This window comes from Pelobates fuscus, chromosome 4 (assembly GCF_036172605.1).
Source record: "Pelobates fuscus isolate aPelFus1 chromosome 4, aPelFus1.pri, whole genome shotgun sequence".
NCBI lineage: Eukaryota > Metazoa > Chordata > Amphibia > Anura > Pelobatidae > Pelobates > Pelobates fuscus.
The window spans coordinates 102,664,550-102,691,474 of record NC_086320.1 but is presented as its reverse complement, the minus strand read 5'-3'; the positions used below and the strand labels follow the sequence as shown (position 1 = coordinate 102,691,474).

At 39.7% G+C, this 26,925-nt stretch overlaps 1 protein-coding gene across 1 annotated transcript in view; it reads right to left on the bottom strand.

Moving 5' to 3' along the window:
* Window positions 1-5,342: 5,342 nt before the first annotated feature.
* The window catches only part of KLHL14 (kelch like family member 14), a 70,903-nt gene continuing 49,320 nt past the window's right edge, over window positions 5,343-26,925 (bottom strand). The window contains exons 4-9 of the mRNA XM_063451437.1: window positions 26,577-26,666; window positions 15,613-15,691; window positions 10,566-10,756; window positions 9,447-9,605; window positions 8,082-8,239; window positions 5,343-6,929 (exon numbers count right to left, since the gene is read on the bottom strand). Of these exons, the coding sequence (XP_063307507.1) occupies window positions 6,789-6,929; window positions 8,082-8,239; window positions 9,447-9,605; window positions 10,566-10,756; window positions 15,613-15,691; window positions 26,577-26,666 (818 nt within the window). The 3' untranslated portion in view covers window positions 5,343-6,788. The remainder of the gene's footprint in view (window positions 6,930-8,081; window positions 8,240-9,446; window positions 9,606-10,565; window positions 10,757-15,612; window positions 15,692-26,576; window positions 26,667-26,925) is intronic.

Sequence of the window (26,925 nt, the reverse complement as noted above, 5' to 3'; positions counted from 1 at the left end):
TAATGCCATTTGGGGCTTAAACCGTTCCATGTGAGAGCCCTGGGATTAACCCTTTAATTATATATAGTATTTCGCAATGGTGCCACAAAATTCATAATGGTTAATCATAGAGCTGTATAAAATGGCGATCAATAGCAGTTAGTAAAAGAATAGAAACCCTTTTTTATTTACCTCTTGTAAGTGTGTTCAGTGCTTTGTGCAACGGTGAAGGACTGAGATAAGAATACCAGAAGTTAGCAGAGTTTACTTTGCAATTCATGTAAGCTTTATTAAGCAAAGTATGGCATATTCATTCAACCAGGGAGGAGGGGATTAATCCTGCATAAGTAATTTTAAAACAAGTCCTTTTTTTTCCCCTATTTCTGTAAACTATTTTAGTTTCCATTTTCAGGATTACTGAGATTCCCGTCAGTCAGATTTTAATTTTAGTTTCATCTGAAATGGCTTATGCATAAGGGTCCAAAGACTTGCATGAAAGCCTCCTCTGAAATATGTAATTGGTGTGGAACAGTGACACGCACAGAATACATCTGACAAGGTCCAAGAAATAAGTCTCGCTCCCGCAGTTCAGCATCTCCGTGGAAGATTAGCAGAATCCTTATTGTAGCCGTAAACCAGTGAGTATTCTTTAAAGAAATATACCCATTACAACCAAAAGAAACAATGGAACGTTTAGGGTTTTATTCACTAAACGGTCATTTTCGTTTTGAAATATAATCTTTACGGCCACAAGGAACAATCAGGGGCTTATTCACAGGGTAGTAATGAATTGGAAACCGATTTTCAAAGTTTAAGCAACAACAGCTCACTAGGAAAAATTCTCCAGCTCGGATTCAGTCATGGGTTGGCTATTTTAACCTAAATTGTGAAACTTTGTTTTCAGTTCACTATAAATTGGTCTTTAGTGAACGAAAAATTAAAGGATTTATTGACTAAACACCAAATTGCAGCAAATTGAAAACCGAATAGCAACATTTAGACAATAATAGATGATTTGGGAAAAATCTCCAACTCCAACACAGCATGCATTTTTTGCCCAAATTTTGAAACTTCGGTTTTAATCCACTACAATTTGTGGTTTAATGAATACACATCTTGAGTGTCTATGGAATCCTCTGTACACAGGTTTAATCTGCAGATATTTTGTTTAATTACATATGTATATAATAATGTATATATTTTTTAATTTAATTGAAACATCAGCCGGTACAATCCCCAAATAATGCAAGTCATTTTGTGTGGACCTGTGGAGATAATATGTGGTGAACATTATTCAGCGAGATTTGATGTTCAGATGGGTCCAATTACCTTTCCATCTTTAGATTTGGTGCTTAATTCTATTCACTTTTCTTTCAGGAAACATTTTTTTATTCAGGAAGATTAAAGTAAAATGGCACAGATCCTTAACATGGCTTACTAAGACAGGGTGTTGACATTGAACCTACTTTTTATTTTTTGGCACCAAAGTTATTTTTGAGGCTGAATGTAAAAAAATAATGTACAAGAGTGTCACCCCAAAGAAAAAGGGGGGAGACTCTCTGCTGTTTTTTTAGATAAGTAAATAGCAAATAGAAAAGTACATGCAACCTGTTAATCAGTGGGATAGGACAAAGATGAGAGGGGAGGAACATACTCTGCTACTCAATAAAATGTCTCCAATCGTATCTACAAAACAGACACTTTATTATGATCTCAGCTAAGGAGGCGTAACTGGGGCGGAGCCAGCGCTGCACAAGGTAAGATTTATGGGGGGCTGGCAACCTAAATAGTGTTTTTAACACTATAGGTTCAGGAATACACAATTGTATTCCTGACCATATACTGTTCCTTTGAGGTTTGGAAAAGCCTAAACTGAAATACCTTTATGCTGGAGCAGGTTCAGCATGATAAAGGGGACCCAATATTTTGCGATTATGTGTGTTGGTTCCCTTCTATGGGTTTACAAGTGTATTGAGGTCAGTGTTGTTGGTTATCTATGTCCCCATTATAGCATTCTAGCCAAGTCCAATTAGGTGATTCATTAAATAACGGATTTTTGTTTGAATGGACAATATCCAGTGAAAATGACCAAATTCCAAATTCTCATATTTATCAATGTCAGCTTCTTTAGTGAATAACCTTATTATTTATCTTTTACACCAGGCACTAGGTTTGGATGTATAAAGTACTATGCTAAGTGATTTCATGCCATTCAACATATGGATACGATGTAAGGAGCAAGTTTTATGCTGTATTTATTTAATTTAAATGTTTATTTGCAATCTCACGGCATAGTAAGTAGGATGGTGATCAATAAGGTGAACCTTTCAATAAATTGCCGGTCATTAAAGAATATTTGTGCAAGTAAGATTATTGAATGAGCTTCACAGGATGTATCATAATGTAAATGGAAAAAATAACACACACACAAACAAAAAAATCAGACCCAGAAAATATTGTTTTTTTTTTTTTTTACAGAAGCTGTTAAAAAAACAAAAACAAATACACTTAAAACATTTGTTATACTGCTGATATTCTCCCTTCAAAAATGTACCGTTTAAATGTGTGCAACTCATTTCCATTGTATATTTTTTAAAAAGATTAATCTGTGCACATTGCATATGTAAAAAAAAGACTAACGCGAAGAGATGAATTGTTACATAAAGTTTTATTTAAAGTTTTCTTCCTACAAGCAAGCTCAATTTATACATTCTTATACTGTACAAAATTTACATCCTTTCTATGATTTGTTCAATAACACTGCTTCCTTCGTCATGCCTTCTTGAAAGATAGAAAGCTTTAAATTACTATGGTAAAAAAACGAACCATTCAAAGGACAACAAATAGCCTTTTAAAGTTAGAATTCCGAAGATTGCACATTTCATTAGACAAGTCAGGTGACAGCTGCCGTAAATCGTTCAAAAAGAAAAGTCTTCCACCAATTTTAATATTAAGCAGGGATGCCTCATTCTGCGCTGGAGCAAATTGCTTTTGCATGTTTCTTCCAACAGAAAAAAAATAATCTATCTTACCCAATGTCTTATTTTACAAGGAAATTGGAGTCCTTGGGATAAAAAAAAGTCATTTCCCCTATCACCACTTAATACAAAAACAACATAGATTGCACTTTACAGTAGCAACAAAGGGGTTTTTTAAACAATCACAATATTCAGTTCTTCTTTGTGGACCCAGCATTGCAAAGCAACATGTTTCTACTGTTCTGGACAATCAAATGGTAAAAATAAAGCTGTCATCTTATAAATACTATATGAAGACTGACCTCCATGAATAATATCAATGGAATAACTGGATTAACACTTTCATGGTATGGCATCTAACACCACGTAATACTAACTATATTGAATGGAGCAGGGAATTGGCTTAAACCCTTTGACAAACGTTTGCTACGGAGTCGGAGTATAAATCCTGTTAGTAACTGTAGTTCAAGACTCGTTCAAGATAAAATCTGGAACAACAGAAAAGGAGACAACCATGGTTCAACTCAGGCCAAAAAGATTAACTAAAAATATCTCGAGTGTAGCTCTTTCTCTAATTTGGCAATTTTAGCCTAGTGTTCTGGTTCACAGATCACCACAATTCACAGCTTAGTAAATAATCCAAAACTTTGAAGGAAGATATATTGGGCATTAGGGTCATAAATTTTATGGTTTAAGCAGAAGGACTTTGCAGATATTATATCTTGGTATGTTTCAAAATTTCACAAATGTATGTTCTTTCTTGATTGCACTGAGCTGAAAAAGCAGTTGTCACCTTATAAGCATATAAATTCTGTTCGCAGAGACTTCGAGTAACTTCTTTATCTGAAACCGGCGGACAAGCATTGCCTGTACGAAAATAAAGATCGTGAACTAGGGCACTGCAACTGCTGTACGTTTCACGTGACACTCACCCAGCATGATAACTATAGCCTTCTGAATGAATTTTAGACATGGTGGTAGTAGACGTTATTAAGATGCCTGCTTAGATCCTAAGCATATCGGAAAGCGTATTTGTAAATCTGGGGTACTGTTTCTCTTTAATAATTTTCTTGAGCTTGCATTAGAACACAAACCACAATCCTTGACATGGGGCCAGTAAGTGGAAACATACAGAACAAGCATAATAGTGCTCTTACTCAATATAATCATGCAGACAGAGGTCCTTCTTTTAACAAAGATAAAAAAAAAGTAACTAAGAATGTCTGTTATGTAGGTGATTACATCCTGTGGGGAGCCTGTGGCAGAAATCCTGTGTTCATGAGATAATTTCTAATCAGATCCTTCCAGCACCCAAGGCAAAAGCTGCCCAGAAAGGTTGATTCGCTAAAATGCATGGCTAGCATTACGATTACATCCTGATGTTGAACCTATTAATACTTCATGGCTGTCTGCCTATTAAATTATACTATTCCTTCAACCTGTAATATTTGGAGAGTCCTGTAGGTAAAACTGAATATGCTGGGTAATTGCAAAATTTATGGAACCTATGCACTTTTATGCATATAATGTAATGTTGCTTAATATGAGAATATGCCAGTAGAACAATATTTAAGTTCGAAATCATAGGGTATCAATCAGAAAAATTGGATGTATTAGCAGACATCTAAAGCCTTTAGGGCTGTCTTTTTGCTGTATATGATTTTATTCTCTACATTTCTCACAGTACGTTTTGTATTAGCCTCTGTTCTGTGTCTTTCGATACCTAGTTAATAGTAAGTGCTAGTTATAACCATTTGATGATTTTATAAAGATAGGTTTTTCGGAGCTAAGGGCAATTTACAAAGTCTTTTTTATTTCTGCACATACTTTTAAACATTTTTCTATGTACGTATAAAGTGTATAATAAGTTTGAACACTGATCTTCACTATTGTGAAATACCTACTTGTGTGTTGTATTAAGATTCGGTGTTAATTCCATATAATTCAGAGTCTATCTCGGTTAGCCATACTAGCCACAGAATCCAGATATGGCGAAAGGTAACATTCAGAGTTTCCATATTTCAGTGAGTCAATATGGGTATAAATCACAAGGAAACATATTGTCATTCCAACTTAATTTAGAAATGCTAACGTTTGAATGTTGTTTTTAGTTACTGGCACAAAATGTTTCTGAAATCTAACATACATTTTTTGGATTAGACACATCCTGGTACTGTATGACTATAAACAAGTTCTACAAAGATCCAGATGTATCAATGACACCGACAAGTCGCATGGTGAGTCTGCCACAGACACACAGTCACATGATCATGTTATTTTCATGAAACACAAAGAATTCTTAAACGGAACTCTTAAAGGGAACCTATAGTCCCGAATATAACAATCATTATTTCTGGACTATAGCTTTCTTTCAGTCCACCCCCCTTTGCTGATCAAAAAATAAAATAAAGTTTCAAAGATTTTACTTGCATTGTTTCCCGTGCTGGGATTCCACTGCTACATCCGTACGTTCCTCCTTCGAAGACATCAGCATGTCTAATGATCTCATCCCGATTTCCTCCAATTCATTGCTTCTCATAGAAAAACAATGAATTAGAGTTACTCATGTGTGGCCAAACACTGCGCTCCTCCCATCAAATGCTGCTGTCAACAACATTTTATTCCCAGCCGAAGGAAGACTGCCATTAGTGGTGGGTTTAGCCCTTCACCATAACATTTAAGTTTCTATAAAATGAAAAATTGTACTATTAAAGGGAGCCCTTTTAATAAGGACTCTTTGCGGTCGTTCATTTGGGCCATGCTCCAAGGCTGTAACTGTTGTAGTTCAAATTGAAGCATTCGAATCACAAAAAGACAATAAAACAAAATGAAAGCCTGTTTGCAAGGATTACAACTAGTAAAGTGGCTTTTCTAAGTTGACCTGCTATTCACAAAATATTGAAAGTTCAGCTATCGGTAAGTATACATATTAAATCTACAGCAGCCAGGAAATGTATAGATTCACAGATATTCCTACCTGGAGACCTTCTTCTGCCTCCACCAAGATGGCTATTAAGTGGATGAAGGATATAAAATATTTCTTAAGTGCAGCATCCCACAATGCCTTGCGTTTGGATGTACACTAGCAATTGTGGAATATTATATTAGTGGTCAGCAGATTCCTGTACGCTCACTATAATATATGACTGTCAACTTTACCTTCAATGTCGTTTTACCAATGGCACGGGGTAAGAGCTAAACAAATAAAATATAATTTATGTGTTTACTAGCAATTCTCTGCTCTGTGATTCTTTATTATTTTTACTCCCATAAAATAACTTTACTTGAGGCATGAGTATAGGATTGAAATATTGCCTTTGAAATAAAATCTGGATCACTTTAACTAAAATGAGTTTGATAACAATCGCTGTGAATGACATGACTTTTTTTCTTTTTGAAATGTGTATATTCATATTATTTTAAATCTATCTGCATAGATCAGGTGAGATTTACCCAGACATAGGGATTGGAACCAATACAATATTAATGGAGGATATTAAAAAAAGAACGTCTCTGTGACTACCCTGGGTGGGTAGATCTTGGCAAACGGTGATGCAGATTACAATGTGCCACATGACTTTCTCTTTTACATGAAGGTGAATTGCATTCGCGCCATTGTTCAATTCACACAAAATGTCTGTGTGCTCAACACAAGAAAGCGGTAAAATGTATTACCGTGTTGGAGTTCAGTAGTTTCACCAGTTTAATTGGTGTTAAATCATTAGAATGTCAGTTTCTTTCTTGCTTTTAAAGCATTTGAAAGTAAGAAATAATTCCCAAACAGAAAAGTCACACCCTTGTAGTGTTTCAATGTCCCACAGTGTCTTGATGCTATTTGTTGTACGGAACGCAGGCCGGCAGTATGACGGTTGCACAGGCTGGTCCTGCGAGGGGTTCAGCCACATCTCCTTCAAGTTCTGTCCAGCTGGCTTTCTCAGGACTATAACAAATAGTTGAAGACTTATAAGCTCCCTAGAATGAGAGAGAACATTATAAAGATCTACAATGATACCATCTTCACCGGTCCGACAATATGTATGCACAACTGTAGATAACGGAAGATAAGGACACAAATGTAGCACTGTTTAACAATGCTGCCCAATGAGCGATTTTATAAGTAAACCGATGGATCTAAAATAACATTTTGCAATGTAATCTATTTCTCAGAGGACTGCATGCTGTTACAGAGAAAAATTTTATTTTAGTCAATGGCTCTGTCCCTAGTTTGTCTGTTAGGCTTCCATGTGATGGATGTGAATAGCCTGTGTTCTGGGCTGAATAAGCTGCCCTGAAGACTCTGGAGTAAATGGCAGATCTGCAGTAAGTGTTTTGGCACAGTTTATTTAATAATCTCAAAACAGAACTCAATAACCTCCATCAGTGACGCAAATCATGGTTTGTTTCACTACATTCAAATAAAAAATAACACGCTTTATTACTATGTAACTAAATGTTAGTAATATCAAAGCAGCACTGTCACGTGAATTTTTTTCTACATTTAGCGCCTTTACTAAAAACATGAATAGGCCGCAAAGGAATTTTATTTAAATTTCAATTACCTCAAAGGATATCATAAAATAAAGGGCAGAATATTCTGACTTAAGGACAAGCTAATGTTTGGCAAAATGCATCAACAAGTGGAGATTCACACAACTTCTGCCTGATGCATTGTCACTTTCCCATCAGCTTTCATTCATGAGGGCTAATGGGGACAGTTATCTTCTGGAGCAAAGCACAACAGATGCCTATAGCATCTGATTGCTTGTGCAAGAAGTTTTTTGGGAAGTTTTTTTCATCTTCCACAGGGCTCTGCTTGGTACTCTTGTGCAAGCTTCAAGAGTACAACAGTGAACCAGTACTGCTTTAATTGTTAAGATAAGAAGTATGTATGTAGATCAAAAATTTTACATTTGTGAGCTTTTGTAACCAATATTTGGGGGGAAAAAAGCAATTAATGTTGAATGGATGATATAAAAATAACATAATGCCACTAAAAGTGAAATTGTACTATGTCAAAAATGATGTGTCAGCTCAGCCTGATGTGTCCCTTTAATTATTATTTGTTATTATTTATTTTATAATTAATAAGAAAACAAAAAAGCACCTTCTTTAAAATCTACTTACCATACTCCAACTATAGCCTCCAACGAGATAAAACCGATCATCTAAAACTGCACACCCTGGTCCACTTCGACCTTCCAAAATCGGTGTTTGTAGAATATTCCACTGATCTCCTTTTGGGTCATAGCATTCCACAAGCATTACATCAAGATGAGAGAAACCTGTACAACATTTCCAAAAAGTGTCTGTAAACATACAGTACAGTACCAGATTGCCCAACGACAGTACTACAGTACTCAGCAGGTTATAACCACATGAATAGAATATCCTACTTGATAAATTCACTCCCTTTGAAATGTCAGTTTATACCATTACGTTGTTGCTGTTAAATAAAACATGGAGAAATTAACTAACTGTACATGTGAAGTAACACACACTGCCAATAACGTGGACATTAACCAAGTCAGTGTGTATAACCTCCATTGTTCCTCCTTCTGGGAAAAAAAGGCAGGGCTAACCAAAATAGGGAAGATGAGCTGTCTCAGCTAGTGAAACCCCAAACTGTAGAGGCAAAACACATTGTGAACAGTGTCAAACCAAAAAGTTGAATACCACTAATACAAAAATGATGATGTGTGCTATCAGACTTACAGCATCAATATCAAAGCCAGATAGTTCCCAAGTGTGTCAAGGAAACATAGATTGTGACAGCAAATAGGTTAATGGACCAAACCTGTATATGTGGTCCATCACTTGAAACTGCCCCAGGACTACAAGAGAAACTGTGCCCAACCAACAGTATAACTCTCGAGGTTCCTATTGTGCTTGCTTTCATTTGAACATTTCGCGCCAAAATTGCTCTCCTACATAGCTCATCTGAGACCAACCTGAAGCAAAATATTAATTTATCATGTAATAAAATTGTTTAATCATTTATTTTCTTCTTTTTGATCATTTCTACTTTAAATCCAGTAAAATGCCCGAGTGTAAGTGAGCCCTTTCTATAAAAAAATATCTCCAATGTTGGTCAATCAGAATATAAAATTTGTTCATTTAACAAAAGTTATACATACTGAAATGACATTTTAAATCTCCAAACTTTTTAGTCTATCTTAAATTTAAGTAATCCCCTATTATAAAAAGGTAGATGAAAACAAGCTATTTCAGTTTGAATATTTGCCAAACACAACATAAAATGCGGATTTATTCCAGATGACTAATCTTCATGCATTTACAAGCTGTTATCACAAAGAAATCGTGACAAGCTCAAGACAGCTAACAATTTAAATTCAATATTTAAAATGTGTATATAATATATGTAAAATATTTATCTCAAATAGTAAAAACTGCATTCTAAAAAATTTCAAAAATTAAAGTAAAAACCTAATTTGAGTTGGTTTTAAAATGCAATAAATATATAAAACTGACCTTTTAAATGGTTTCCGCCGATTGCGTACAGACGATCATTCATTACCGCTAAGGCATGAATTGCTCTTTTAGTGTTCATATCTTGCTTTCGAGCCCAAACATCCATAACTGGGTCGTAACAGTATAACCACTGGACATATTCTCCATTGTGAACGCCACCTGAAGGGTAGGCAAAAAATTCACTTAAACATTTAAACATCTTTACATCCTGTACTGCTTTAACTCAACGTGACAATGATAAACACATCTCCTTACAAAGTGCTTCTGACAACCAGTAATTCACAATAAACATTTTATTTCCATCACTACAATTGATCACCGTAATCAGTTGAAATGGTACCGTAAGATACTAGTAGTACAAATAATCAATCTACTACATTATAGTGTAATAATAACAGATACATAGTAACAATATGCATAGAAGCCTCATATTTATAGCACAGTTACTATCAGTGTCCATCAGTCACTACAGTGTCATAAAATAATATAGCTACATGTGTTAAGCTTAGGTACTAAGTATTGACATGACAGTGTCATCGTACATGACATAATTGTTATTATCAATATAGAGACTAATATGCATCTCATCACACATTTCTTATTCCTTCAACGTATCCTTCCAACCTTCCTTCCACTGTTATTATCTTTCATTTCATTACGTTATCTCCCCACCCTTTCCATGTAAGCTTTTGTATTCTTTTTACCGTAATTAATGTTCAGGGTTTTGGTGTAAAAATGGCTAGGACGGTTTTATAAAATGGAGAGGAAACCCATCAAGATCACGTGTTTTTTACAGTTTGAGGGTATATGGGGGATATATTTTATATATAAGGGAGCATTTGTGTGTGATAGAGTGAGAATGAAGGGTTTAAAGTAACTTTTTTAAATGTGTTTCGTCACCCAAAGGATGTAACTTTATGTGCACATTTTTGTTATGTGACATCGCTCTATCTAGCTCTCATGTACCCTGGTATTATATCTCCTTTTATTTGCTCCATGCAGGACTCTGAGATTTCTCTTTTTTTGTTTGTCTTGATCACGTGTTATTTCTTTATCTTCGTCCCCCATAATCAATCAAAGTACTTCTTTTAAAGCTCCAATTGGTATTACTTTACATACCGGATATGTATATTTTGCCATTGTGAACTGCTCCTGCATGCGCTGCCAGAGGTTGGGGTAATGAGGACACATAACGCCATTCATTGGTTTCCAAATTGTAGCACTCCACACTTGACAAATAACCAGTCTCATTCCTCCCCCCAATTACATACAGGTGTTTATCCAGCCGACAGGCGTAAAAACTGGCTCTCCTAGAAACAGAGGTAAACAAAAAAAAAGATTTTGATGCAACAATAGTGTAATACAACTTGTAAATGTACATGTTAACATGAAATCACTGTACAGAATTCTCTTAGATAAAGTGAATCTCTCTGTATCACCTCTCAAAGTCTTAAACAGCTCCTTAAATGGTGCCTTGGTCTTGCGATAATCGGTACCTTAGAAAGGAATTGCTAGTCCATAAGTGAAAGATGAAGAAGATAATTTTGCAATAATAAATTATCTTGACATTCACTATCCTTATGGTCCTTCAAGGGTCATTGTTTCCAATTTACTAAAAGAACCACATCATCAAAAAATTTCCCCAATTATCTTTTTTCTTTTTTTTAGGCTAGAAAAAAAATGCAACTTTTACGTGACAAGCAGTAAATTAAATTTGCACCAATCTGCCCGATAGATCAATCTTATGATCTAGGTGTATATTTTATCAGAGAAGCAGCAGGAGCCTTTTCTTTGCTCCAGCATTCAAATAAGTTTCACAGTCACTGCTATCGAAACACAGATGGCACAGTTTGATAAAGTAAGGTCCATATAGCATATTTGCAATTTTTAGTTTATTTGATTTCAGTAGAGGGAGAGAGAGTGCACACCAGAAGTGTTTGCTGTTTACCTATATGTTAAAGTGCATGACGTCTTTGTGTAAAAACATACTGATGAAAGGTTCCCTCTAATCCACCCCTCTATGAAAAGACGGGACCTAACAAGGGGGTGGATCCCCAGCCAATTGCAATGGTTTGTCCTCTGGGAATGATGTCCCTGCAGGCGTGGGCAATTTTCGGCACTCCAGATGTTGTGAACTACATCTCCCAGAATGCTCTTACAGGCATAATGCTGGCAAAGTATCATGGGAGATGTATACTGTGTTTGACTGCCTGGTACCCCAGGACTGGGTACCTCCGCCAATCATGCTTCCTAGTTATCCCCCAGATACTATAAGCACTCCACAGGACACAATAAGCACTGTATCTCCTTAGCTGCCGCAGTTTGGCTGGGGTCTCGCCTTCTCTGCCCACCCTAGACTTAAGTCCTAGATCCAGCTCCCAGTTGGTATACCTCTCCTCCATAGAGTATAACAGGTATAGTAGTGATTAATGGCAGTTTCGCCCCCCCCCTCCCCCACACATGAGCCGAGACTTAATGCTGGGAAGTCATCTGTTTAATGGCAGCACAGCTACAGCTACTGTGCCTGTGAGATAATTGAGTCAGGAACTGTACAAACTCAATTATCTCCAGGTACAGAAAAACATACAATTTACAAAAAAACTCCAAAAGTACCCCCAAAATCCATGGAAACCCCACAAGAGTCACACCCTTGGATAGCCCTGATCTGAGTGACCAACTTATCAAAAAATCATCAATCAAGATCAGTTCAGGGATTCGGGTTTTCCATGGAAGTCAACTTTTGACCGATCGCACAAGGCTCCTGCCAAAAAAAAATTCATAAGAAAAGTGGTAGCGGTCGGTCAACTTTGGGAGTATAAAAACTAACAAACAACCGACCATAGTCCATAATTGTAACGTCGCGCTTGTTCACCCAATCCATTTTAAAGATTCCATCGAACAGTGTTCTTCCACGATGTAAAAAAACGAACACTGGCGATGCTGGAAGTTCAGCGGTGTTCGCGAGGTCTAGTGTCCAATTTTAGTTTCATGCACTTGACGACCAAACACCACTGCCTGCATTTGTGCAAACAAGATGGCCACCGCCACGTGTTCCTGCATTCGAACGGCGGCCACCCAGACGAACAATGAGAACACTGCGGTGAGAATCTTTACAAGGTGTCAATAGTGTTTAACAAGCTCCCTGGTGTTCTTTAGTTCGTGGATCTGTTCGGTTCCCGAACAGTACAGGGAAAAGGTCTTTTTACATTGCCCATAGTCCTTGGGCAGGAGGTGAGCCATCAGGGTCCTCCAGGAACACGTGGCAGAGTCATCTTTGCCACATATCTTCCCCCTAAGGGAAGACTAACTAGGTACCAGACCTGCTGCCGGTCTGTACCTGAGTTAGTCGAGAAGCCCACCCAAAAACAAATAACTGACCTGGTAGCCTCCTGTACCATGCCATTGTGTCCTCTCCCTGCAGGATACACGGCTGCTGGAAAGAAATAATGATTGTCTCTTCTCCCTGCAGGATAAACTGCCGTTGAGGAGAGAGACTAGTTGTCTCTACTCCCAATAACGCCAGCTGTGGTTGGGGAGGGAAACCAGTTGTCTCCTCTCCCTGCAGGATATCCTGTTGCCAAACTGAGCTGAGCAGGCGTTGGTAACTCTGCTCCAGCTCCCATTCCATGGTGACCAAATGGATCGGTCTGGCCCCAGGTAGTCAGCTCTAGGGAGATCCATCAGGGCTTCCCTGATGCTGTGGATGTCCCAGAGCCAATACTCTGCCAGACTTCCAAAGTCACCATCTTCCTCAAAGGCCTCCCACAGCAAGCCCAGGCTATTACCCTATAGCATACTGTCTTCAGCCCTCCACTGGTCGCGCCGGGTTGAGTACCAGTAAGGCTCATCCAGCCACAGCTCCTTCCAGACCAGGTGCTCATGTTCCGTCACCCACTCCTCTAGAGGCTGCTCTCCCAGGAGAGGCATCCGCAGAGCCACTTGTCCCTGCAACCGGTGCTCCTGGCTTGGGAAGTTCTCTCTCAATAGTGTTTAACAAGCTCCCGGGTGGTCTTTAGTTTGTGGATCTGTTCGGTTCCCAAACAGTACGAGGAAACCACACGAACAGAGTCTTTTTACATGGCCCATAGTCCTTGGGCTGGAGGCTAGCTAGCAAGCCCCTTCAGGAACACGTGGCAGAGGCATATTTGCCACATATACCACATCTGGGGTGCTGAAGGTTTCTTACCCCTGGACTAAAGGAATAGTTGGTCAGCCTGAAGACTAAGAGATCCACCACTCGTACCAAAAGGCTGCCCCCAAAATTAACTCCATCTGACAAGGGTCTACTGTGGCATATCAAACGCTCAGGAAAAAAGCGGAATAGATGTCAGAAAGAACTGACAAACAAAATTAATAGCACACATGCAGTGAAGTGTGGAATTAAGAAATAAATATGGATCATGGCTAGTCAACAGCACCAGCCAGAAAAAAAAAAAATCTTAGGCTCATCAACCACAAGTCAGGACAAAAGGAATGTGAAATGCTCTAGAAGGGTCATGCTTGCTGTTTACATTCAGAATATTTATAATTTAGACTTGTCACTAAACGAGTGCTATTCTTATGAAGCGTGTATTAGGGGAGCACTCTAAGCACCCTAACCACTTTAGAGTCGTGTCCCACCCCTGGAGCGTGTGAGACATATATACACACAGCCACACAAGAATCAAATATTACAAACAACATCTCCCACACATTAATACTACAAACAGCCCACACACAAACAAATCCAGATTTACAAGCAGCCACTCTACCAACAAACAAAACCACTGACAGCCCATGTACACAAGCACACAACAAGCCATTCCACAATGCCACATATAGACTACACACACAATACATACAGCCCCCACACAAGCAGCTGCCTGCACACATATATACATAACAAACAGAAAACAACTACCGTAACTGCTCCTTCACATACACATTAACACAAACAGCTCACAATTATACACACATAACACAAGCAGAACCATACTAAGCACAGTGTGCATCACCTACATTCAATGTCCGCTGAATGTTCCCCATAGAGATGCATTGATTCACTGCATCTCTAGGATACGGTAACAACCATACATAACACAAGCAGAATACTGCAATATACATAAGTTAATTTAAAAATAAAATAGGACCAGCACTGTAAGATACTTCATAGTCTTGTTTTGGCGCAGTGCTGCTAAAACACTGCCTACCCCTGCCATAAACAATCTTATATGGAAACATTTTAACAGAATATGAAAGCTAGGCCAGGATCCAAGGTCCTCTAAGTCTAGCACTTGGTGCTTAACGGACCGCTATAGGCACCCAGACCAACGAAGTGGTCTGGGTGCCAGGTCCATCTAGGGTTAATCCTGCCTGCTGTAAACACAGCAGTTTCAGAGAAACTGCTATGTTTACATATGGGTTAATCCAGCCTCTAGTGGCTGTCTCATTGACAGCCGCTAGAGGCGCTTCCGTTCTTCTCACTGTGATTTTCACAGTGAGAAGACGCCAGCGTCCATAGTAAAGCATTAAGAATGCTTTCTTATGGACTGACTGAATGCGTGCGCGGCTCTTGCCGCGCATGCGCATTCAGCAGATGACGTCCGAAATAGGAGGAGAGTCATCAGTGGCAAGGGAGCCCGGCGCTGGAGAAAGGTAAGATTTTAACCCCTTCCTCCCCCTTCAACCCAGCGGGAGGGGTACAATGGGGGTGGGGGCACCCTCAGGGCACTACAGTGCCAGGAAAACAAGTTTGTTTTCCTGGCACTATAGTGGTCCTTTAATAGGTCTGCACTCTCTACAACACCTACAGTCGCTCTACTGTAATACAGAAAGGAAGAAGAAATCTCTCTACAGAAAAATTTAAATCTGAACAGATGAACAGGGTAATCGTACGGTTTCTTGTTCCCATTCTATGAAATGTATGTACAAATTAGCCAAAACCATGCTAGCAAAGCTGGACTTAAAGTCATAAAAAAACTGCACGAGTTTATTTAAGATATTAAAGAAGAATTATGGAGAGACCCTAAAATTGTTGTCAAAATGTCTGCTTTAAACAATAAACGGCTGAACACTTTTGGAAGCTGGCTGAAGATAATGAGAGATCTTTAATAATGAATAAAACATCTCTGATGTTAAATATAGAGATCATGCAATAGGTGACAAAAGGTAATTAAATGTGACCTACCTTTCTTGCATTGGTGGTAGTTGTATCCAGCTGTTAAACCTCGGATCATAGCGACTTACAAAGTTTGTACTGTGTTTTCCTACCAGAAAAAAACATTGTCACGATGGGTGAACTTTCTGATTATCATACAAATTCACGTATGATGCAGATGAATCGAGAGTAGACTAAAAATATTTAATTATGTAACAGTCCACACAAAGTTTTCAATTATCTTTCAGTTGAATCAAATATTTGTCCATATCCCAGGCTATAATATTCAGCATCTGAATCTCATCTGTTGGAAGAGATAGGTTCTCTTTCAACATTTGTCCCATTGTACTTCTTTTTCTCTGAAGTGCCAGGATGAGTGAAAGTCAGTAAATATACTTGTGGTTGTGTGAGGCTGCAGTTGAGCATTCCTGCTCTTAAATGATTGTTTCCACAGTCCTGTGTGTATGGACAACCCAGGGCCGGCCCAAGACATTGTGTTGCCTGGGTCAAAGGAGGAAATACTGCCCCCCCCCCCCCCCAAAAAAAAACATGCCCACCAAAACACTGTAGTTTTACAATATTTGGCTTCCCTGGTTAAAAGGGACACTTTAGTCACCAGAACCATTATAGCTTAATGTACTGGTTCTGTTGTCTATAGCCTGCTTCTGCAAGCTTTAAATGTAAACACTGCCTTTTATATTACTGCCTTGTAACACCTCTAGTGGCAGTCACTCAGACGATCACTAGAGGTGCTTCCTAGTCCTGTGCTGCAGTGTGCGTCACCTGCATTCAGTATGGAGACGCTGAATGTTCCCCATAGAGATGCATTGATTCAATGCATCTCTATAATGAGATTCTGATTGGCGTAGCAGGCATTTTTCCACGCATGTACAATAGACTCCCAATGCTTTCCTTTAGGAAAGCATTGGCTTGGCTAAGATCATCAAGATTTATGATCTCAGCCATGGAGGTGGGGCCAGCCACGACAAGACCGGCATGGCCTGGGAAAAAAGGTGTGTAAACACACCTTTTCCATGCGATCGGAGGGGAACCTAAACAGACACACTCACAGACAGATACACCTACATACTGACAGACAGAAGCATACTCACTGACTTGACACACACACACACACACACTCACTGACAGACACACACACTCATAGATTTAACACACTAACAGACATACAAACACACACACACTCAGACATACACGCACATTCACTGACAGATACGCACTAACAGATACACATACAGACAGACACACATACACACTGGTAGACACACGCACTGGCAGACACACTTACTCTTACTGACAGACACACACACACAGACACAGTCACTGACAGACACAGTCACTGACTGACAGACAGTCACTGACAGACACACAGACAGACACATACTTACAGACACACACCGTCACTGACAGACACACACTCTCACTGACAGACACACTTACTCTTACTGACACACACTCTCACTGACAGACACACACTGACAGACACACTCACACATTTACCCATTCTTGCAGGCACACTCACAAATTAATTTTATTTTTTGCTGATTTTTTTTTTTTTAAGCCATCAGACCTCCCTACCTTTAGGAGTCCTCTCCCTGGGGGCACTGTTTAGTGATGCACCCCCAGCAAGATTGTGTAAGTGACGCTGTGCATGTCAGTAAGTGTGTTATACTAAGTGTGTAAGTGACACTGTGTGTATACGTCAGTAAAAGTGTGTGTTAGTGAGAGCTTGTGACACTGTATATGTAAGTGAGAGTGTGTTACTGAGAGTGTAAGTGACACTGTGTGTGTTAGTGAGTGTGTGTAAGTGACTGTGTGTTAGTGAGAGTGTGCAAGTGACACTGTGTGTTAGTGAGAGTGTGTAAGTGACTGTGTGTTAGTGAGAGTGTGTAAGTGACACTGTGTGTGTTAATGAGAGTATGTGTTAGTGAGAGTGTGTAAGTGACACTGTGTGTGTTAATGAGAGTGTGTCTTAGTGAGAGTGTGTAAGTGAGAGTGTGTGTGTTAGTGAGTGTGTGACACTGTGTGTTAGTGAAAGTGTGTAACACTGTGTGTGTTAGTGAGAGTGTGTAAGTGACACTGTGTGTGTTAGTGAGAGTGTGTGTGTTAGTGAGAGTGTGTAAGTGACACAGTGGGTATGTCAGAGAGAGTGTGTTTGTGACACTGTGTATGTCAGTGAGAGTGTGTTAGTGATGCTGTGAATGTCTGTGAGTGTATAGGTAACAGTGTCTATCTCAGTGAGATTGTGTAAGTGACGCTATGCATGTCAGTAAGTGTGTTATACTAAGTGTGTAAGTGACACTGTGTGTATATGTCAGTGAAAGTTTGTGTTACACTGTGTAAGCCAGTGAGAGTGTGATAGTGAGAGTGTGTAAGTGACACTATATATGTAAGTGAGAGTGTGTTACTAAGAGTGTAAGTGACACTGTGTATGTCAGTGAGAGTGTGTGTGTATGTGTGTGTAAGTTAAAATGTGTAAGTGACAGTGTGTATGTCAGTGTCATTTACAAACTCACTAACACACTTGCTGTATGTATTAGACTGTATGTGTGTATGTATATATGTATTAGGCAGTACGTGTGTATGGATGTATGTATTGGGAAGTGTGTATGTGTATGTATGGCAGTGTGTATGTGTATGTATGGCAGTGTGTATGTGTATGTATGGCAGTGTGTGTATATATTGGGAAGTGTGTGTGGATTTATGTATTGGACTGTTTGCACATGGTTGATTGTATGTAATAGGCAGTATGTATGCATGGATGGATGTATTAGGCGACATGTGAATATGGATGCATATACTGGATGAGTGTGTTAATATTAGGCATCATGCCTCTTTCCTTAAATGTCTCCTCACTGTGCCTCTCTCCTAAAAAGTCTCCCAGCCTCTGTTCCCTAAATGTCTCCCAAAGCCTTTTGTGTTTTCTAAATTTCTCACTTAAAGGGATACTATAGTGCCAGGAATGCAAAGCTGTGTTCCTGGCACTATAGCTCCCTCTGCATCCCCCCTCCCTGCGCCTTGCCCCACTGCAGTGAATAAAGGGTTAAAGAGCCTTTATTTACTTACATGCTCTAATATCCCTTGGTGCTGGGTTGTGGCTCCGCCATCTCAACGCTACTGACGTTGAGTGCCACGTGCATTAGGACCTCCCCATAGCAAAGCACTGAATCAATGCAGTGTCAGTTACCAGACTAAAAGTCCGTTAACATCTAGGAAGCGGTCCAGTGGCTGTCTAGCAGACAGCCACTGGAGGCAGACATAGTGCTGCAATGTAAACATTACAGTTTCTCTAAAACTGCAATGTTTACATTGCAGCACTAAGTGGAATTGGCATTTAAATTAGCCGAAGTGGTCTGGATGCCTACAGTGTCCCTTTAATGTCTAATGTGTCTCCTTCCCTAAATATCACTTCTTTGCAATTCAGCATTTAGTGAATAAACCTCTGAAAGATGTAGTTGCATTCATGAAGGGACGGCAAAATGGATTGTTGCATAAGAATCCTTGCACCGGCCCTGGTTACTCCACATGTGAAAGGGTTACTCCAAGCACACTGACCACTTCAGTGATCAAAACCAGCATTTTGCTTTACACTTTGCACATACATGATGCACATAACATCTCTGCTGGTGACGCCACCTCTGTCATAGGGATGTCATCAGTCAGTCCAAGAAAAAAAGTTCCAGGCTGTCAATTCTGTGAAACTTTTGTCATAGGAAGAGAGCAATTAGCTGACACTGACACTGTCAGCCAATTAATGTTGACCGCTGCAGAAGCTCATCACTGGCCCACCTCGGAGCCGGCAGGGATCCAGATAAGGGGGCAGTGGCGTACATACCAGGGTCGCAGGGGTCGCGGCTGCGACCGGGCCCGGCCCACCAGGGGGCCCGGCCGCCCTGCGACCCAGGTATGTACCCACTGGGCCAGCCTCTTCTCCTGGGGGGCCCAAGAGCCGGCCACCTCAGGGCCCCCCGAGGCTGGCCCTGCTGTCACCCGGCTGGCTGGTCCTGCGGGCACGCGAGGGAGCACTCTTCCCTGGGTGCTCCCTCTTCAGCTCCCTCGCGCACCACACTGATACCGGAGCCGGAAGATGACGTCATCTTCCGGCTCCGGTATCAGTACGTGGCGCGCAAGGGAGCTGAAGAGGAAGCACTCAGCCAGGGAAGAGTGCTCCCTCGCGCGCCCGCAGGACCAGCCAGCCGGGTGACACCACTGGACCCCAGGGAATCCCCTCAGCTCTCCCACAGGTAAGGAGGCTGGGGGGATTAAAAAAAACAACAACAAAAAACGTGTATGTTAGTGAGTGTGTGTTAGTGAGTGTGTGTTAGTGTGAGTGTATGTTAGTGAGTGTATGTTAGTGAGTGTATGTTAGTGAGTGTGTTAGTGAGTGTGTGTTAGTGTGAGTGTATGTTAGTGAGTGTGCGTTATTGTGAGTGTATCTTAGTGTGAGTGTATGTTAGTGAGTGTATCTTAGTGTGAGTGTGTTAGTGTGTGTGTGTGTGTAAGTGTATGTTAGTGAGTGTGTGTTACTGTGTGTGAGTGTATGTTAGTGAGTGTGAGTGTATGTTAGTGAGTGTGTGTTAGTGTGTGTGTGAGTGTGTAAGTGTATGTTAGTGAGTGTGTGTGAGTGTATGTGTTAGTGTGAGTGTATGTTAGTGAGTGTGTGTTACTGTGTGTGTGTGTGTGTGAGTGTATGTTAGTGAGTGTGTGTGTGTGAGTGTATGTTAGTGAGTGTGTGTTAGTGTGTGTGTGAGTGTGTGTGAGTGTATGTTAGTGAGTGTGTGTTAGTGTGTGTGTGTGTGTGTGTGTGAGTGTATGTTAGTGAGTGAGTGTGTGTTAGTGTGTTAGTGTGTGTGTGTGTGTGTGTGTGTTAGTGTGTGTGTGTGTTAGAGTGTGCGTGTAAGTGTTAGAGTGTGTGTCTGTGTGCGTCTGTTAGTGAGTGTGTATGTATGTTTGTCACTGAGTGTGTATGTATGTCTGTCACTGAGTGTGTGTCTGTCAGTTAATGTGTGTGTGTGTGTGTCTTAAGCACTTACCTTTCTCCAGCGCCGGACTCCCTTGGCACTGGGGATCTCTCCGCCCCGATCCGCCTCTCAGCTCCGAATGCGCATGCATGGCAAGAGCCACGCGCGCATTCAAACCGCCCATAGGAAAGCATTACTCAATGCTTTCCTATGGACGTCAGCATCTTCTCACTGTGATTTTCACAGTGAGAAGCGCGGAAGCGCCTCTAGCGGCTGTCAGTGAGACAGCCACTAGAGGCTGGATTAACCCTCAGTGAAACATAGCAGTTTCTCTGAAACTGCTATGTTTTCAGCTGCAGGGTTAAAACTAGAGAGACCTGGCACCCAGACCACTTCATTGAGCTGATGTGATCTGGGTGTCTGTAGTGGTCCTTTAAGTGTATGTGTTTATGCATGCACTGGCGTACATACGGCGGTCGCAGGGGCTGCAGCCCTGCGACCAGATGCCCGCCGCCATGTGTTGCGGCCCCAGCCCGCGCGCGCGGGGGGGGCCCACGGATCACTTTTCGCACCGGGGCCCCATGGGTTGTGTGTACGCCACTGTAAGGGGGTAAACCATGGCTAAATGTTTGACCCATTACCAGGGAACAGGGTCAGCATACTCCTGGCATTATCACCACTATAACGGGAAGTAGTGGTTATGATGCTTGGGAGTAACCATTTACTTGTTATACCACATATTGCCTTACTAAAACCCCATCCAGACAATACTGTGCAGAATCTAAAAAACACAACCTCTTTAGGCAGAGAATTCCCCATCTTTATTGTTCTTACAGTAAATAGGCATTTCCTCCTGGCTTTAGCCAATTTAGATTTCTTCAATTTAAATAGATGACGTCTTAACTGTCTAATTAAGTAACAACTCTTCTACTGGCCCTGTATCTATTTGTTTGATGATATCATATCACCTTTAAGATGCCTTCTTTATAAAGTAAATATGTGCAAATTTTAGTCTTTCCTCATAACCAGTACATATTGATTTATTAGATATGGAACATGCCTCTATTTATTTGTATACTCCAAACAGTCTGCATTTACAGCAGACAGGGATGGTCAATACATTCACTACTGGATTTACTTTGATCTGGCTAGTATTTCTAGTGAATCATCTATCTTCGTGTAGAATCACTGATGAAAGTGAACTGCAGCAAACTGTCACTAGCACATTCTTCATTTACAGTCATGTCTATGAGGCCGACGTGTAATACAAGTTGGTTGGAGTGTCGCTTATCGGACAGGTAAATGTGGGCCCGACACTGAGTTAGTAAGGAGAAAAGAAAAGAGCGGAAAACGCTGGCTCGCTGGGAGGAGTGAAGGATTGCGTGATATAGCCGTTTGGACCCTCCCAAAAATTCAGGCTAATTAACCTTCATAAATATGCATATGAGCTAAGCATGTCTCCCTTCTTCACCAAGTGAGACTTCTTCATTAACTAGCAAATGGTTGTGAATTGGAAAAACACATTATTCCAAAACAACTGATTGGATGATTTACAACTTGTCTTTCAATTTATCACCATTCCCTGTTTAGTGAATATCAAGTAAAGGATTTTTTTGTATAATAAGATTTTTTCCTTTTTCTCTAGAGAGTAAAACCTTGATGACAGTTAAAGCATTTGATTGCCAGTATAGGTTGTTTGCTTTTATTATTAACATATTTTTAATTATCAATCATTGAATCGATGGCATAATAAAGTTATGTCTTTGGATATCAACTCTCCAATCAGAAATTCGCCTGTGAATCACTCCCTCTGCGGGTGAGATTCAATGGAGCCTAGCTATAATAGAATACATAGGATGTCATTACTTTAATCAAGCGATATAAAGCAACACCATACCTACGCCTGTCAGTTTTTGCTGTACTTTGCCTTTAAATGTGAATGTATTCTATGCTACGTCAATGACATGAGATATCTCTCAAAGAATGTAACACAAACATCACTTCTCCTTAAAGTTCTCCAAGTTGGGGGGGAATTAAAATGTAATTATGGCTCACTGACACAGACTTTGACTTTTATGAGCTATGGATCGAGAGTAAACTTTCATGCATTCTGCCCCCATCACTTAAATTGCTAAAATAACCTTTGTTGACACACGATTCAGATGCCGTCTCTTTGAGCACAGAATGGTATATTTCTAGAAAACCAAAATGCTATGTTCGCTGGCATTATAGTATAACTGATATTTATATCCAAACCTGTCCAAAATTACTGCAAACATGCCAGGCAGGAAAGATATCCCCGACGGAGCAAAGGCAATGAAATACAACATTATTCAGCTGTCACAGAATACTTTTACCACTATCCTTAACCAGCCATCTGAGCATGATGATACTTGTAGTCCACAGATGCCACTGAATTTTAATAATTTAATTGGTAATCAACATGACCGAGGGAGAGGATTAACTCAATCAAAATGTATATATTCAGGAAGTAACACTAGTATTAAACATACAATTTATAATAATAAAGTAATATAGATATAAAACGAATCCCTCTACTAAGATTTTATGTGAGCACCTAAAAATCAATTCATGTAATTAATACAGTGTATCATAATGAAAAAAACTCAGTTAAAATAGAGTCCATATACAGGATAAATGCCGACTCCAGGTGCCAGGTCCATAGAAGAGCTGTTAATGAGTGAGGATCTCTCCTAGGGCCTCCAGTGACTAAATAAAGTGCACAGACAGTTACCACAATTAATCTGCTCAACGTGTTGGAGAATAGGAGGTCAGCAAACACAGATCGGCTCTCCACTAACCCTCAACATCAAATCCAAATCCAGCATAGTGGAGAGTGCATTAGTAAATCCTGCTCCATAGTTTTGCCTACAGTATCCTTATCACTATGTTTCTTCCTGTGAGACTTTTTCAAGATGTGAACTTGATGGACACATGTCTCTTTTCAACCTATGTAACTATGTAACTATGTCAGATAGACTTTCCAGCAAATGGATTTGGCGTTTATCCGGTTTATGTACTCTCAGTTCTTGTGACTACTGCTATTTCTCATTATAGTATATTTTAACTGCTTTGTTCGTTAAGATAAAATGTAATGAAAACGTTTTGTTATATATATCATGCCCCTGCAGTCTCACTGATTAATGATCTGCCATCTAGGAGTTAAATCACTGTGTTTATGCAGCCCTAGTCACGCTTCTCTGCATATAACTTGCACAGCCTTCCTAAACACTTCCTGTAAAGAGAGATCTAATGTTTAAACTTCCTTTATCGGATAGTCTGTTTAATTTAAAATGTCCTAGCTCTTGCTTTGTTAAGAGCCGTCTCGACTCTGCAGGAGCCTCCTGTGTGTGTTTACAGTTCAATTTACAGAGCAGGAGATAGAAACTTCTAAAGTAAGTTATAGGGACACTATAGGCACTCAGACCACTTAATCTCAATGTAACATTTTTAGAAAAACTGCAATGTTCTACCAGACAGCCACTAGAGGTGTTTTCTACAGCAGTTTCATAGAAATTAACTGGATGTCCTCACGCTTTGCAACAGAATGACCCTGCCTGGACAACATCATGCTTTGCAATATTAGGGTTTACTTCCTGGGTAGTTGGAGGGCCCTGAGAACAGGTTTGAGGCACACTACTGAAAATTTACATTTTAAAGATCCTGATACATAATAACAAGAGGACCTCTATCGATGCATATTGTGTGGGTTATGTATAAAAATGTCTGTTTAAAATGTTGTGTAAATATGTAAAAGGGGAGGAGTCGCCAATGCAATGTGCCTGCAGGCTCTATTTGTTTCCGTGGTGCCTTCCCAACTTTTAGTATTTTAGATCACTTTTCAAAACAGAATGTTTTGATACTCAACTCTGACACCTCATTGCTGTACCTTGAGTGCAAACTGCTCTTTCTCATTGTCCCTCACGACATTTGCAAAACAAATCAGCTATTTTGGCCTACTACAAGTGTAGATTTTTGTCCAGATCTATCCTACTCTACAGTTTAGTTGCCTTGTAGAAACTGCAAGTGGTGATTTCCAAGGCATAGACCCAACAATGTGTCCAGGTTTGTTAACTGGCTATAAGAACCTTTATTATCAATATGTATTGCTGAACGTCTGTCTAATGTTTTACATTCTCATGTGTTTGATTTTCTCCCCCAGCCAACACTTTCAAACATTAATGTATTTTGTACTTTCTGAGTTACTCAGACCAGCATTAGGATGCACTGCAATTTAACATGGTCTAATAACTTTTTCATGTCTTTCGACGGATTTCATTTATTAAAATAAGATTATTTAAAAGGAATATCTTGGGCTGATGTTTCCCTGTCTTGCCATAATTTTAGATTATACATGAGGAATAGATGAATAAAATATCACTGCATGGTTTAGCACTGATGCAAAGATATGTTTAACCCTCCAGGGATTACAATGGTTTGTAAAGATTATTGTGAAAGGTTTTGACATTGTTAAAGGGGTTTTGATAAAGCAGGGGAACAATTGGCTCTTCTGTTTCTTAAGCAACAATATCTTTACAAGAACCCCATCACCAATTCTTACTAAAATACTGTGTATAGAGAAAGTGAAAATAAATTCATTGTACTTGCAGGATGTCTGGCCCAGAGTGAGCAGATGTTCAGGCTGAACGGGCAAATATCACACTGAATCGTCAGAATTCTCTGAGTAAGGCAACTTAAAATGTTCCTATATTTTGTTCAACCTTTTTAACCCATTTAGTATGTTGTTACTTGCAAGGTCAGACAGTTTAGAGGGTAAAAACAAAAGGCAATTTAGCATGTCCTTAATTCTTTAAAGATCCTATATTCAAGTGCGCAACGTGAGCTCTGCTCACACTGTGCATGTTAATAAAGAGTCATTAAGGAATTAAGGATGTTCTGGAGTAGTGCTTTTTGGTTTTGCATATTTTACTGGCCTTTAGGCAAGGCTAGACTCCTATGCACCCTTCGTGCTGATACATACTTGTAGTTGAATAAGTTTAATGAGTTGATTAAGTTTACGGGGCCTACCATGATGCCTACTTAAAGAGAATCTGTCAGTTACCCTTCGCTCCAGTGTCACCATGTCCTCACAGAGGTGGGTGCTGCACTTCTTTAACACCCACCTTCCGTCTTCCCACAGCCTTCCTTGATTTGTCCTGCTTGGGGACGCTTCCTCAAGCAAGGCAAACCTCCTCTGCGATGCTGACACATTGGCTTCATTGCCAGTATATGCAAAAACTGCCTAGCCAGCACTCCCAGCATCAGCTAGGGAGTTACCATAGGAACCACAGCACAAGTAAGATGCTATTCGTGGAGAGCAGAAGGACCACTTGCTGTAGGACTCTTCTGCTCTCCCTTGCCAGTCATTGAGTCAATGCCAAATAATTGATTAACAGGTTGGGGAAAGACTTACTTTTAAATATTTTCTTCCCCCCCCCCCCGATTTACGGGTTTGCCAGCAAATCTGCTAGCGCAATGTACAAATAGAATTTAATGCTCATACATTTTACCTGGCATAACAATTAACATTTAAAGTGCCAATAGGAAAGTTGCAGATTTTTAAAATCATCCAAATCAAAGTTGGTCATAAAGAAGGCGGGTGGTAGCACTGGTGAGAACGAACTTCTGCCTCCACCCATAGTACGTTGAATACACACAAAGTTTGCTTGTAAATAATAAATTAAGATATCAGGTAAGACACACTTCTCAGAGTTTATCTGCAATTTCTCCCTATCATTCCAGTACAGAGTCCAGAGAACATGTTTAGTAATCTATATAACACAACTGCAGGCAATAGCTAAGTCTGTAGAAGTGATTTCGGAGTAAATATGTTTTCTGAAAGTAAAAAAAAAACAATGACTCTCTAATTTCATGTAATTGTATTGCTCAGAAAATTCCACATGAACTTACAAATAAAAAAAAAAACTATGGAATTTAACAGTTATTTGTGGAACATATTAAACTTGGTTTAGAATAAGTTTATTGGATCCTTACCGTTAGGATTCCATTGGTCTTCTCCTCCCAAAACAAACAAGAAATTCTCCACTTCCACCACGCAATGATGTGCACTGTTATATGGCATAACTGCAAGACAAGAAGGGTTATACTGAAATTATGGGAACGTTACGTGTATCCCTCAAAACAACCAATTGCAGATTTAAGTATGGATCCATCCGATGAACAATCAAAAATAAAGGTGTTTTTTTTAATTAACCCCTTAGTGACCGCTTTTCAATTTTCTTACCGTTTGGGACCAGGGCTCTTTTTACATTTCTGCTGTATCTGTGTTTAGCTGTAATTTTCCTCTTACTCATTTACTGTATCCACACATATTACATACTGT